Genomic DNA, 12,299 nt, shown 5'->3' with positions numbered 1-12,299 from the left:
AGTCCCCTAGATGTTGTTCACATAACGCAATGAGTTGACAGATGTGTGGATGTAACTACAACACTCCAACAGCTGACCAACTAGCCAAAACTGGCTGGCTAGAGTTCAAACTCTTTCTCCCATTATATATTATGAAAGTCACTGAGCTATAGCTGCTGCTAAATGGGTCAGAATCTTCTGGACATGATCATGACGTTATTTCCCTCCATTTGCCTTTCCTGTTCAATTGCTTCCTTCTGAAGCAGAAAAGAAATGATTCAAAGGAATATTTTAAAGTCATTGAAGAAGCCAAGCCCTCTCTTTATTCCCTGCACAAGCCGTTTAAAAAAATAATTTTACAGCAATGAAAGAGATAGAAGAGAATAGCTGTATTTATTTATTTATTTATTTGATTTTTATACCGCCCTTCTCCCGAAGGACTCAGGGCGGTGTACAGGCAAGATAAAACAATACAATATACAGATTAAAATACTATTTAAAAAACTTATTTAAATTAGCCTAAAATTAAAAATTTCCATACTAAAAACCCCGTTTAAAAATTGATAAAATTCCACATTAAATCTAATTTAAGCCAGCCCCGCGCGGATAAAGAGATGTGTCTTCAGTTCGCGACGGAATGTCCGAAGGTCAGGTATTTGACGTAAACCCGGGGGAAGCTCGTTCCAGAGTGTGGGCGCCCCCACAGAGAAGGCCCTTCCCCTGGGGGCCGCCAGCCGGCATTGTTTGGTGGACGGCACCCTGAGAAGTCCCTCTCTATGGGAGCGTACGGGTCGGTGGGAGGCATGTGGTAGCAGCAGGCGGTCCCGTAAGTACCCAGGTCCTAAGCCATGGAGCGCTTTAAAGGTAACTCAGGGTTAAACTGTGAGGTCCTTAGATGTTCCCCGAGTTTGGTGGTTTTCTTGCAGACGTTTCACTACCCAACCAAATAGCACCATAGCACTGATGATGTTATCTAATTGGGTAATGAAACACCTACAAGAAAACCAACTACAAGAGAACAGCAAGGACCCAAAAAGCAATGGTAAAACCTGGATAGTTGCTCTATTTTCTACCACAATTTCAATGGGATAACAACGTGGGATGGTATAGAATTGCTCTCTTATATTTTCATTGGAAATGGTAATGAAAATTTGCAACAAGTTATTGTAATACAGGTAGTCCTCAACTTACATCCAGTTATTTAACATCCATTTGGAGTTATGAAATCCTCGGAAAGGGTACTCTATGCTGTTCTCACCAACACCTCTATGCAGTGGTGGCATTCAGCCAGTTTGGGACGGTTTGAGTGAACCAGTTGTTAAATTGCTGGCTGGCCCTGCCCCTCCCTGCCCCTCCCAGGAGTCCCCATGCACCCCGTTTTGGCTCCCAAGTAAGTGCCAAGGCCTACTAGGCCCAAAACGGGGTGCGGGGGGGTGTAGTGCGGTCCCCCCCCACAGCCCATTTTTGCTCCCAGGAGGTTGCAGAGAGGCCTACTAGGCCCAAAATGGGGCATGGTGGGGTGCACCGCAGCTCCCCCGTGGCCCATTTTTGCTCCCAAGAGGCTGCAGGGAGGTCTACTAGGCCCAAAACGGGGCATGGGGTGGTGGTGCATCCCCCAGCGGCCTGTTTTTGCTCCCAGGGGAGTGCAGGAGGCCGAGTCCTGCCTGTCACACACCCCTGGCCATGCCCACCATGACCACGCCCACCCAGCCGGTCATTAGGGCAGAGAATCAGTTGTTAAATTATTTGAATCCCACCACTGTCTCTATGGTGACCCTTGGTTCACTTTTATGACTGGTTGCAATATCTGTGATTATGTAACTGCAATTTTTGTCTATTTTTTTTGCCAGTTCCCAGCATTTTTTGCCAGTTTCTGGCAAAACACCCTATTCCTTTTAAAGAACGGATTTGGACTTATGACCACAAGTCCTTGAATGACCATATGATTTGGACTTACAACTGCATGATTTGCTTAAGAACTACTGTAAAAAAAAAACCAGTCAATTGCTCACGTAGGTGCCTCGACTCATTACAGCTTATGACCAAAATTCAGCTCCCAACTGCAGTCGTAAGTCAAGGACTACGTGTGTATTACCAGCAGCAAGTCTGAACCAAAACGTTGCTCATTGAAATCCCACACAGCTTCTCCATCACTGTACATGGAAGTTATATTCCTAGGGTGAGAATGGGGGTATTTCCATCTTCCAATAGCAGAATCCCCATCTCATGCATAGCAACTGAAATCTTCCTGCAGTTGGTCTTGGCGTATTTGGGTCTTTTCCCATGTAAGGTTGAGAGCATTTTGGCAATGTTTCGATGAGGTCTCGCTCATCATCTTCAGGCTGGTGCTTTCGGCTTCGAGCTTGTGCGAGCAAAGCAAACCTGAATACGCCAAGACCTACATACCTATACCTGTGAAAACCTACGAAAACGTGTGTGGGTGTGTCTGTCTATCAGTCAGTCAGTCAGTTAGTTTGCGTGTGTTACTGTTCTTTTTAAAGGTATACCTCTAATCCACACTTAACTGTTTATATTAGAGGAATGAGGGAGAACATCGGCCCAATGTTATTTGTGCAGCACCAAAACTTGGCTTGGTAGGGTTGTCTGTGCATCTAGTTTTTTCCTGAGAAAAGCTGAACTATTCCTTGACTAGTTCTTAAGTAATCAAGCCAAGGACATCTAGGCATTAACATGCCTCCATGATGGAATGCAGACATCATTTTAATGCAGGTCCTTGTTAGATAAACTAACAATTCAAGTCATTCTAAATCAAAGGATGAAAGGAGATTGAGTCTTCATCCTGGGCTGCAAAGTGATCCTTGGAACAAGATTCTCATTTACTTAAGTAAATTACTGTACATTATTCTAAAATAGCATTCATATTATAACTGACAATTAAAACCATCAACACAAAAGCTCATAAATGGCTGAAAGCTCCCCTCAAATAAACACAGCTATGATTGAAACTCCGCTTCTGATTTTTGCTCTTCACAGACATAATCAGCATCTTGCGCGGAAATGAAGCAGGCAATCAGCACCAACACAACTGTAGCATGCTCTAGGCAAAGATATATTACCTAAATAATGACAACTAAACACCCTGTGACCTTTTCTGCAAATATTCTTTTGATATAACATCAAAAGTCTGTAGATATATAAATCCTTCCATTCCCCACTATCCTCTCAGAGCTGAAGGAGCTTCTTGGATGAGAAGCAAAAATGTCAAAGAAAAAAACAAGAAAGTCAGGTTGCCTCCTGAAAAAAAAGCACCTTTGGGACAACCATGACACGGATTACTGAGAATCTCTACAGACTTTTAGCTATGCAATTTGGGATGAACACCCTTTGAATGGTGTGGGAGTAGGAATGGATTTCCAAAGAAAAATTGCAGACTAGACGAACCAGGAGCACTACTCAGGTGACCCTGAGGACACAGATAAACCTCCAAGTGCTTCAACAACCCTCTAAAAGGATGCAAATGACCAGCTGTCTGCAAGGACTATAAATCCTTCCATTCCCCACAATCCTGTCAGAGCTGAAGAAGCTTCTTGGATGAGAAGTGAAATATCAAAGAAAAAACAAGAAAGTCCAGTTGCCTCCTGAAAAAGCAGCTTTGGGTATAACACCAGAAAGAACACTTGCTATTCTTAACTAGGCCATTGCTAACTGGGTATGCTGGATGCATTTCCCACAATTCTCAGGCAATGGGCTACTACACCATGAGATGATACAAGGTTAAGGAATAGTCTTCAGAGTTTTGCAGAAATCAACCAGTTCCTAATAAAGGAACTGGAGAATTTCCTCAAGCTTCACAAAAGCTAATTTAATACCCAGCAAATCCTTTTTATTCATATGGTAGCCCAAAGGGATAAAAGTGTGGAATTTCATTTACTAACTCAAAGTTACCAAACAAATGTTGGTTACAGACTTTTCATTTATAATTTTGAATTAAATGTTTGATAACCCATCATTATATATTATATATATTATATCTGGAGGCACTTAAAGATACAAAGGCATAGCTGATCTGTTATACTTGGAATGGGCTAAATGATAAAGGGTTTCCATGACAGTCCTGTCGACTCTACAGCACAGTGCTCACCTCCTTTTCTTGACTGAGGGAGCCATGGTGGCGCAGTGGTTAGAATGCAGTACTGCAGGCTACTTCTGCCGGCTGCCTGCAATTTGGCAGTTCAAATCTCACCAGACTCAAGATTGACTTGAGCCTCCCATCCTTCCGAGGTCAGTAAAATGAGGATCCAGATTGTTGTGGGCAACATGCTGACTCTGTAAACCACTTAGAGAGGGCTGTAAAGCACTGTGAAACAGTATATAAGTCTAAGTACTATTGCTATTGTCCAAAGACAATTTCCATGGTCATATGGCTAGCATGGCTATATGTCAAAGGCGCGCAGAATGCTATTACCTTACCACCGAAGTGGTACCTATTTGCGTGCTTTCCAACTGCTAGGTGAGCAGGAACTGGAGCAAATAATGGGAGCTCGGGTCTTGAACCCCAGTTGTCAGCTCTCCAGCTGACAAGCTCAGCATCTTTCACCGAGTCATCGTGCCCCCTACGCAATGGGCTATAAAACCATTATTTCAACTACATTTCAATGCCACAGTACTAGAAGGATTGTCGAATAGCTGCTTTCATCTTCAGCTAGTTTGCTGGGATTAAATCCAGACTGGCTTGGACTTGGTTCCCAATGGAAAGTATGAAAAAAATCATGCCAATTTTACTTCTGATAAAATCAACAAAAACCTACTCAGTCTGGATACACCTTGGCTAATCTGCACTAACAAAGAATATGTTTGGCCATTGTTAACCTACTGTTTATCTTGAAAATCCAACCATCACAGTTTATAATTACATGTTTAATGATCTTGCATGCTCTGTGAAGCCAAATGCGCTTGTTCCACAAACTACGGCTAATGGCAGCACAGTAATGAACCCAGCCAAGGTAAACACAGCAAGAAACAATATCTCAATCAAGGAATTACCAGTTTGGGCAAACAATCAAACAGCAGCCTAATCAAGGAACTACCAAGAAGAAAACAACATTCCCACCAACACTGACAGGACAAGCCACTGTATATAAACAGAGAGCAAAACCCATCATCTCCGAAGAACTGATGATGTTACCTAGTTGGATAATGAAATGTCTGCAAGGAAACAGCCAAGCTCAAAGAGCACAAAGTACCCCACAATTCAGCCCTGAGCTACAAATATTCTCTCCTATCGGTAAATATACTTTCCCTTCATTGATCTAAAGTAACATGAAGACCTGTCCTAAGATATCATGGAATTGTATAAGGCTACTGCGAAGAAGGCACACTCCTTAATCACTCCTTATTGAGTGCATGACCTAGGTTGCATAAAAGTTCCATGTTAGCAAAGCTACAACAAAATGTGGGGTGCTGGAAAGGACAGTTTGCAGTGGATGGCCAAGAGGCCCTAAGAAATATGTTGTGGATAGAATCTTATAAATAAACACAATAAATGTTATTGTATCAGCGCCTTATGGAACAATAAACCTACACTGAGCCTGAAAGGTTTATATTTAAAACAGTCCTTCCAATCTAGGATATTCTCACTGACTTTTATTATACTCAAATGAGGGGTGACGGTGGTGTACAAAGTTTTAGAGCAAGAGACTCTGGCTAATTTTTCCAAGAGGGATGTTGGAAGGAAAAATACTTATAGCATTCCACAGGTTTCCCTGTTGCCAAATTTGGCTTTTGATCTCTGTGTAAAAAAGAGGTTTCTATTGATTCTGCAGAGAACTGGGACTGGAAGGAAGGGTGTTAACTTTTTCACTTAAATCCCTTTCCTTCCTCAAAACAAAACATAAATCGAACATGAGTGCACGAGACTGACATTTTCTTCTTTATTTTTCTTCTGCTTAGAAGATAACGGCTATCGGGATAAACGCTATGCCTTTGATCCAATCTCTCAGTAGAGAACGTAACGAAAAGGATGTTCTCATATATCCTATCCCCTAATTTAACATATAAATCACTTCCAAAAATATGATCCAGATGGGCTCGAAGGAAGGAAACCAATTAACTCACACTGCCTTACCATCTGACACATTACTTGTGATAATAAAAATACAAACAACATGGTCAAACAATAAGGTTCTGTCTTATATCTGACATTTCCAATTAGTTTTCAAATTCGGTGAGCTCTCCCACCCCCTCCTGCGGCAAGCATTCTGTTTTGCAGTCCATATTAGCTCTATATATACAGGGGAGAGGGGGAAAAAAAACACCTTTGCAGCTGAAGCAGATTTACTGGCATCTCCCAGTGGAGCCTCTTTGGAACTGGCACATACCGTCCACATCTGGTTCCTCCATTAGATTTGCAGCATATTTGGTTTTCCAGTGCTCCAGTAACCCAGCCACTGCCAAGCCTGGAGGGTAGAGTTCTCATGGGCAGTCTGCAAATGTTTGATCTGCGCCTGTGGACCACTGCTGATTCTGCTGCTTCTTCCTTTCAATGGGTTTCCTAGAAATATAGCCTCTGGCATTTGGCAAGGCTCTGATTGGCAGAGAGGTTTTCACAGTGAGATAATTAACACTACAACCAGACCCTGCCTGTTGAACTGCAAAAAATAAATAAAATAAAAATGCTACAAAGTTGGGAGTTGTTGCACAGGATACTTTTATTCAGAATATATCTGGGGCTCAGTTTCAAAAGGAGCTAAGGGTAGGCAGCAGCCAATCTAGCCATTAAGGGCGTTTTCTTTTTCTCTAACTTTAGAAAGAATCATTTAACTTTCCTTGTCAGAAATAACACAAATGAGCCTCAAATATTCCTCAAGAAGAGGTGACTGTGAACTAGGCAATGCAGTTCATTATTTTTGCTATCTTAATAGATATTTTATGTGGCTTATGTCAGTGGTGGGATTCAAATTTTTTTACTACCAGTTCTGTGGGCGTGGCATGGCTTGGTGGGCGTGGCAGGGGAAGGATACTGTAAAATCCCCATTTCCTTCCGATCAGTTGGGACTCAGGAGGCAGAGAATAGATGGGGGTGGGGCCAGTCAGAGGTGGTATTTACTAGTTCTCCGAACTACTCAAAATTTCCACTACCGGTTCTCCAGAACTGGTCAGAACCTGCTGAATACCACCTCTGGCTTATGTCTTGATTTTGGGCCTTTCCTTTTACTGTAAACCATGGTAGTCGGTGTCAGTCAGTTAATTTTTTAAAATATTTATATACCTGAGTGCTTTCAAGTCAGCTTTTGACTCAAGCAACTGCCTAGATCAGTCCCTGCAGTTTTCTGGGCAAGGGTTTTTGATAGTGATTTGTCCTTGCTTCCTTCCGAGGGATAAGGGAAAAGGATTGGCCACAAATCACCCACCTGGAGTTGTGCCTCAGGCAGAACTAGAATTCACAGTCTCCCAATTTCTAGCCTGGTGCCTTAGTTGCTACACCAAACTGGCTCTCAGTCAATCTTGGCAATGTGTGTGTGTCTGCTTCAGAGTTTAAACTGAAACTTTTTCTTCCCATGTTGCCAAATGGATGTACTTGAAGCCTTTGGGAAGTAATTGTACATTACCCAGAGTCTCTCTGAGAGTGAGATGGGTAGTACCTAAATTTGACAAATAAAGAAATAAACTATGTTTACATAATTGTTCACTCCAACCTGGAGATTATTGGTTGCCAGGTCACCAGACCCAACTCTTAGAGTAGGGGTCGGCAATCTCAACACTTAAAGAGCCATTTGGAGCCATTTCCCACAGAAAAGAAAACACAGGGAACCACAAAGCCCTTCCTGTGCCTGACTATTTCCTGAGCAGCCACAAAACTAGCATATGTAGTTGAATTAAATGTTCTGTTTTCTTCTGAAACTATTCTTTTTTTTGGATTTATCCATGGTTGGCTTACTGGGGGTCGAAAAGCTCAATAAATCGCATGCCGGCAGATGTCGCACATTGGCGGTTGTGACACATATTTTGAGCGACAGGGAGCTGCAGCAGAGGGATGAAAGAGCCACATGCGGCTCCAGAGCCGCGGGTTGCTGACCCCTGTCTTAGAGATATAGATAGATATATGATAGATACCGTATATGATAGATAGATAGATAGATAGATAGATAGATAGATAGATAGATAGATAGATAGATAGATAGATAGATAGATAGATAGATAAAATCAGTTTTCCAATCAGTGCTGCTTTCCAGATAGGTTGAACTACAAAAAAAGAACAAAGGGTTTCTTCCTCAACATATGAGGAAGGCTACAAGGTTTATGACAGCTATTCCAAAGTTAGCCATTTATTAATCTGCAGAGGGATTCTGAAAATTGCCATCCAACACACTAGAAGGCACTAGGTTTAGAAAGGTTGGCATAAAGAAAAATAAAGTTGTATGTCCAGTTCTTTTGCTCAGCATCATGCAAGACCCAGAAGAGGAAGGCCTAATACCTTATTTCTGGATGTAATATAAGCAAGATTGGGGTAAGTAAGGCAAGTGCTGTCTGAAATCGAAAATAAAATAAAATAAAATATTAGCTTAGGTCTTCTATACTGACATCTTTCATCTTTAGGGGAAGGTTGCAAGTCCCCAAGGATTCTGCTGTAGGCAATCTGAAGATAATGTTGGATAGCAATTCGTTTTCCGTTGGAATGCTAATTAGGAAGCTGGATAGTTGGAACATGGGACCTGTGTCAGGGGTGGGTCCTACTTACTTTTATTACCGGTTCGCAATGGGAGCATGCCCAGAAGCCCCTTGATGATGGCGGGGTGAGTGGGCGGAGCCTCCCGCTGGTTTTACTACCGGTTCTATAGAACCAGACAGAACCGGGAGCAACCCACCACTGACCTGTGTCCCTTCCTGCAAGAACATGACCTTAAAATGTATACCTCCAGGCTTGACTAGTTCAATGGTTGCCTTTCTATCTGTTCCAGAAACATTTCTTAGTTTAAAACTCAGCTCCTAGGCTAACCTTTAAAAAAAGACTCCAGTAAATCACATCATACCTTCTTCCTAAATCCTGTGGAATTTATCATAGTAGCTTGTACAATTGTCTCCTACCACTGAAGACTGGATTATTTGAATCTTTTTTTAGATAAACCCTCTCCCTATATCTAACACTGTTCATATCAGTTACACCAGGCCATCCTATGTCTGAATTTTGGTCTGTTTCAGCAAATTAATCTATGCCAAGAAGTATTTCTTTTTTTAAAAAAACAAACAATCATTTTTGAGGGTATTAGCAACATACTCTCATATTTCTAAATACATCTGCTAGCCTCCAAACTTTAAGGATAACTATTAGGCCCTTTCTGTGTAGGAATGAGCTGTAGAGAAGTTCTCTGGATGTGAAATTAAATGCCCACTAAATATTCTCATGTGCCTTTGTCTTGCCCCAGCATATAACTTTTATATACTGTTGTTGCTCTCTAGCCCCCTCTAGTGGCCGGAGGGACAAATATGCCCCAATATACAATCTTTATATACTGTTGTTGTTCTCTAGTCCCATCTAGTGGCTGGAGAGACAAATACCTAGTATATTGCTTGAAACTGACCCCACCCTTTTATCCATCAGTCTGCATTCTCAAAACAAGTGCAAGCCAGACTCCATTTCCTTTAGCATTTGGAGAAGGCAGAAGCATTCATCTTACTTACTTAGTAAGCATCCATCTTACTTACTTAGTATCCATCTTACTTAGCACATGGTCATCCAAGGACAAATCCACATCCCACACACAGAGCATCACTGGTAAGATTTAAATTGTTTGTATTTATTAATTGTTCTGTTCAGCAGTAACTTAATGCTGTATCTTGTATTTAGTTCTCATTGCATGTATCCCTATTTTCCCCAGTTTCACCATATCCTGTTCTTTCAATAAAGCATTCAGATCTATGCACATGGTCTGTTTTATTGGAGGATAGGTGTGTTTAGTTGCATGTTGAACTGCATACATACTAAAGTGTAACAAGGACAGAACAATTTCCCCTCATTCTGAAGCATAATTTCAGTAAAATAACTTTTGTGCAAAAAAACAAAAAATACACAACTCATACTGCACATTCTCAGAAGAAGCTCAGATCAAAGCAAGATTTTTTTCATTAAAAAATGGTAACTTATCTTGACCAACCTCAACTGGGAATCTCCTCCCATTGATGCTGTGTTCTGAGCCAGCAGATCCATTACTCTGGCCCCAATGAAATTCAACTTTTTCTGCTTTAAATCTTCCTGGTAGTCCAGCACCGCTGATGAAATAATCATCCTTTAGAAGGATGGCAACTGGAAAGAGAAGAAATAAATAAAAAAAGAAACAAGATTGATTTTTTTTTTGGTCGTAGATATTGGCTACACATTTGTTATCGTTTCCCAAACCATTTCTTTTTTATGTTTTATTTATTTTACTTATATAACATAAAAATTCAATTTCCATCAAACAGTGTGCTGTCTGGGTACAATTGTTTTTAGGCAATCATAATCAAAATGTTTACAATAGTATTCATCACAATAATTAATACTATAATAACAATAATATTTAACTTATGTACTTTAACAAACCTCCGTTTTAACATTTATCCATTTTATATCCCCATATTTCTAACTGTTTCTATTGTCTAACCATTGGTAAAACAGGTCCCATGTCAAAAAATATTCAGTTCCTTCTTTGTCCTTAATAGTAAGGGTTAATCTATCCATTTCTGCACCTTCTAATGTTTTCTTAATTACACTCTCATCTGTCGGGATCTCATTGTTTTTCCATTGTTGTGCAAATACAATTCTGGCTGCAGTTAGTACATGCAGAATTAAATATATAGTCCTTTTATCATATTTTTCCAGCAGAATGCCAAATCAAAATATTTCTGGTTTCAAGTCTATATCATAGACTTAGCTGCTTTATCATTTTTTCCAACCAATTATGTATTTTCATCCAATATTTTTTAGCTTTTGGGCATGTCCACCACATATGCTAATATGAATCAGGTGTTTGATTGTACTTCCAACATTTAGTGGATCTATCTTTATACATTTTTGCCAGTCTTGTTGGTACAAAATGCCATCTATAGAACATTTTATGCAAATTTATGCAGTTGACATAGTCAATTTAACATTTCTATCCCACAGTTTCTGCCATTTATCCAGTTCGATTGCATATCCAAAATTTTTAGCCCAAACTATGTTTGTCTCCTTTACCTGTTCACTTTCAAGTTTCATACTTAAAAAGTAACAATATATTTTCTTTATCAGTTTTTCCTCTGTTCCAGTTAATATCTGGTCCAGTTCTGTTAATTCTTTATTAAAACCATACATTTTAGCATCTTTCTCATATCGAGATTGTATCTGCATTTGTAGCCACCATGCAATGTCCATCCATTGACTACTAAGTTCCTGCTTTGTTTTTAATTCCCCCTTTTCATTCAGAATACCTTTATATCTTACAATTTTTTTCCATATTAATAATGTTAGGATGTATCAATCACTGGTGGGTTGATACCAGTTTGCCACGGATTGGGTGAACTGGTAGCAGTGGTGGCGGGAGGCACCACCCACCCGCCTAGACCTCTCTGCACATGCACAGATGTGTTGCACGCGAGTGCGAGCCCACAAACAAACCAGTAGTAGCCAAAATAGAAACCCACTGCTGGTATCAATGCTTCCATTGCGGAAAGCCAGACTGGTATTTTCAAATAATGTTCTTTAATTTTAACCCATACTGATAGCAATGCATTTCTAACATAATGTCATTGAAAGTAGCTATGTAGCTTATTCTTCCCATACCATAAAAAAGCATGCCATCCTAATTGAACACCGTGTCCTTCTAAAGATAATAATCTTTTGTGTCTCAAGTTAATCCACTCTTTCACCCAGTTTCACAAACCATTTCTGAAAAACCTTGCCAAGAAGACTGCAGGGAATTGCCCAGCCAGACTTTGAGTATTGGCTACAATTGAAAAGAAGAAAAAAAATGGATCTAATATTTTTAATACAAGAAACTCAATTTTGCTTTCAGTTAAGAAGTACAGGCAGTCCTCAACTTATGACTAGTCATTCAGCAACCGTTCCAAATTGTGAAGATGCTGAAGGAAGGGACTTATGACCAATGCCCAAAGTTATGGCTGTTGCAGTAGCCCTGTTATCACATAATGGGGTCTGGCAGCCTGCCCACACAGCAGCCCACGGGTGCTTAGATCTGGCCTGTGAGGTCAACCTGGAAACAGTGAAGGACCGGCCTACAGTGCCTCTGTCAGTGAAAATGAAGCTCAGGAGGGCTGCGTGCGGCCTTCCTGAGCTCTGTTTTTGCTGGCAGAAGGTTGCAGGAGGCCATTCCATCTGAAAATGAAGC

General features: G+C 40.7%; 1 protein-coding gene across 4 annotated transcripts in view; it reads right to left on the bottom strand.

Moving 5' to 3' along the window:
• Window positions 1-12,299, bottom strand: part of PTPRG (protein tyrosine phosphatase receptor type G) — a 783,870-nt gene that overhangs the window by 329,000 nt on the left and 442,571 nt on the right. For 3 of the 4 annotated variants that reach the window (XM_058166065.1, XM_058166066.1, XM_058166067.1), the window contains exon 4: window positions 10,092-10,240. In XM_058166065.1, coding sequence (XP_058022048.1) covers window positions 10,092-10,240 — 149 coding nt within the window. Of the gene's footprint in view, window positions 1-6,317; window positions 6,342-10,091; window positions 10,241-12,299 lie in introns of those variants that run through there. The other variant, XM_058166068.1, reaches the window with a different exon arrangement.

This window comes from Ahaetulla prasina, chromosome 2 (assembly GCF_028640845.1).
Source record: "Ahaetulla prasina isolate Xishuangbanna chromosome 2, ASM2864084v1, whole genome shotgun sequence".
Classification (NCBI taxonomy): domain Eukaryota; kingdom Metazoa; phylum Chordata; class Lepidosauria; order Squamata; family Colubridae; genus Ahaetulla; species Ahaetulla prasina.
This window is presented reverse-complemented; position numbering and strand designations above follow the sequence as displayed.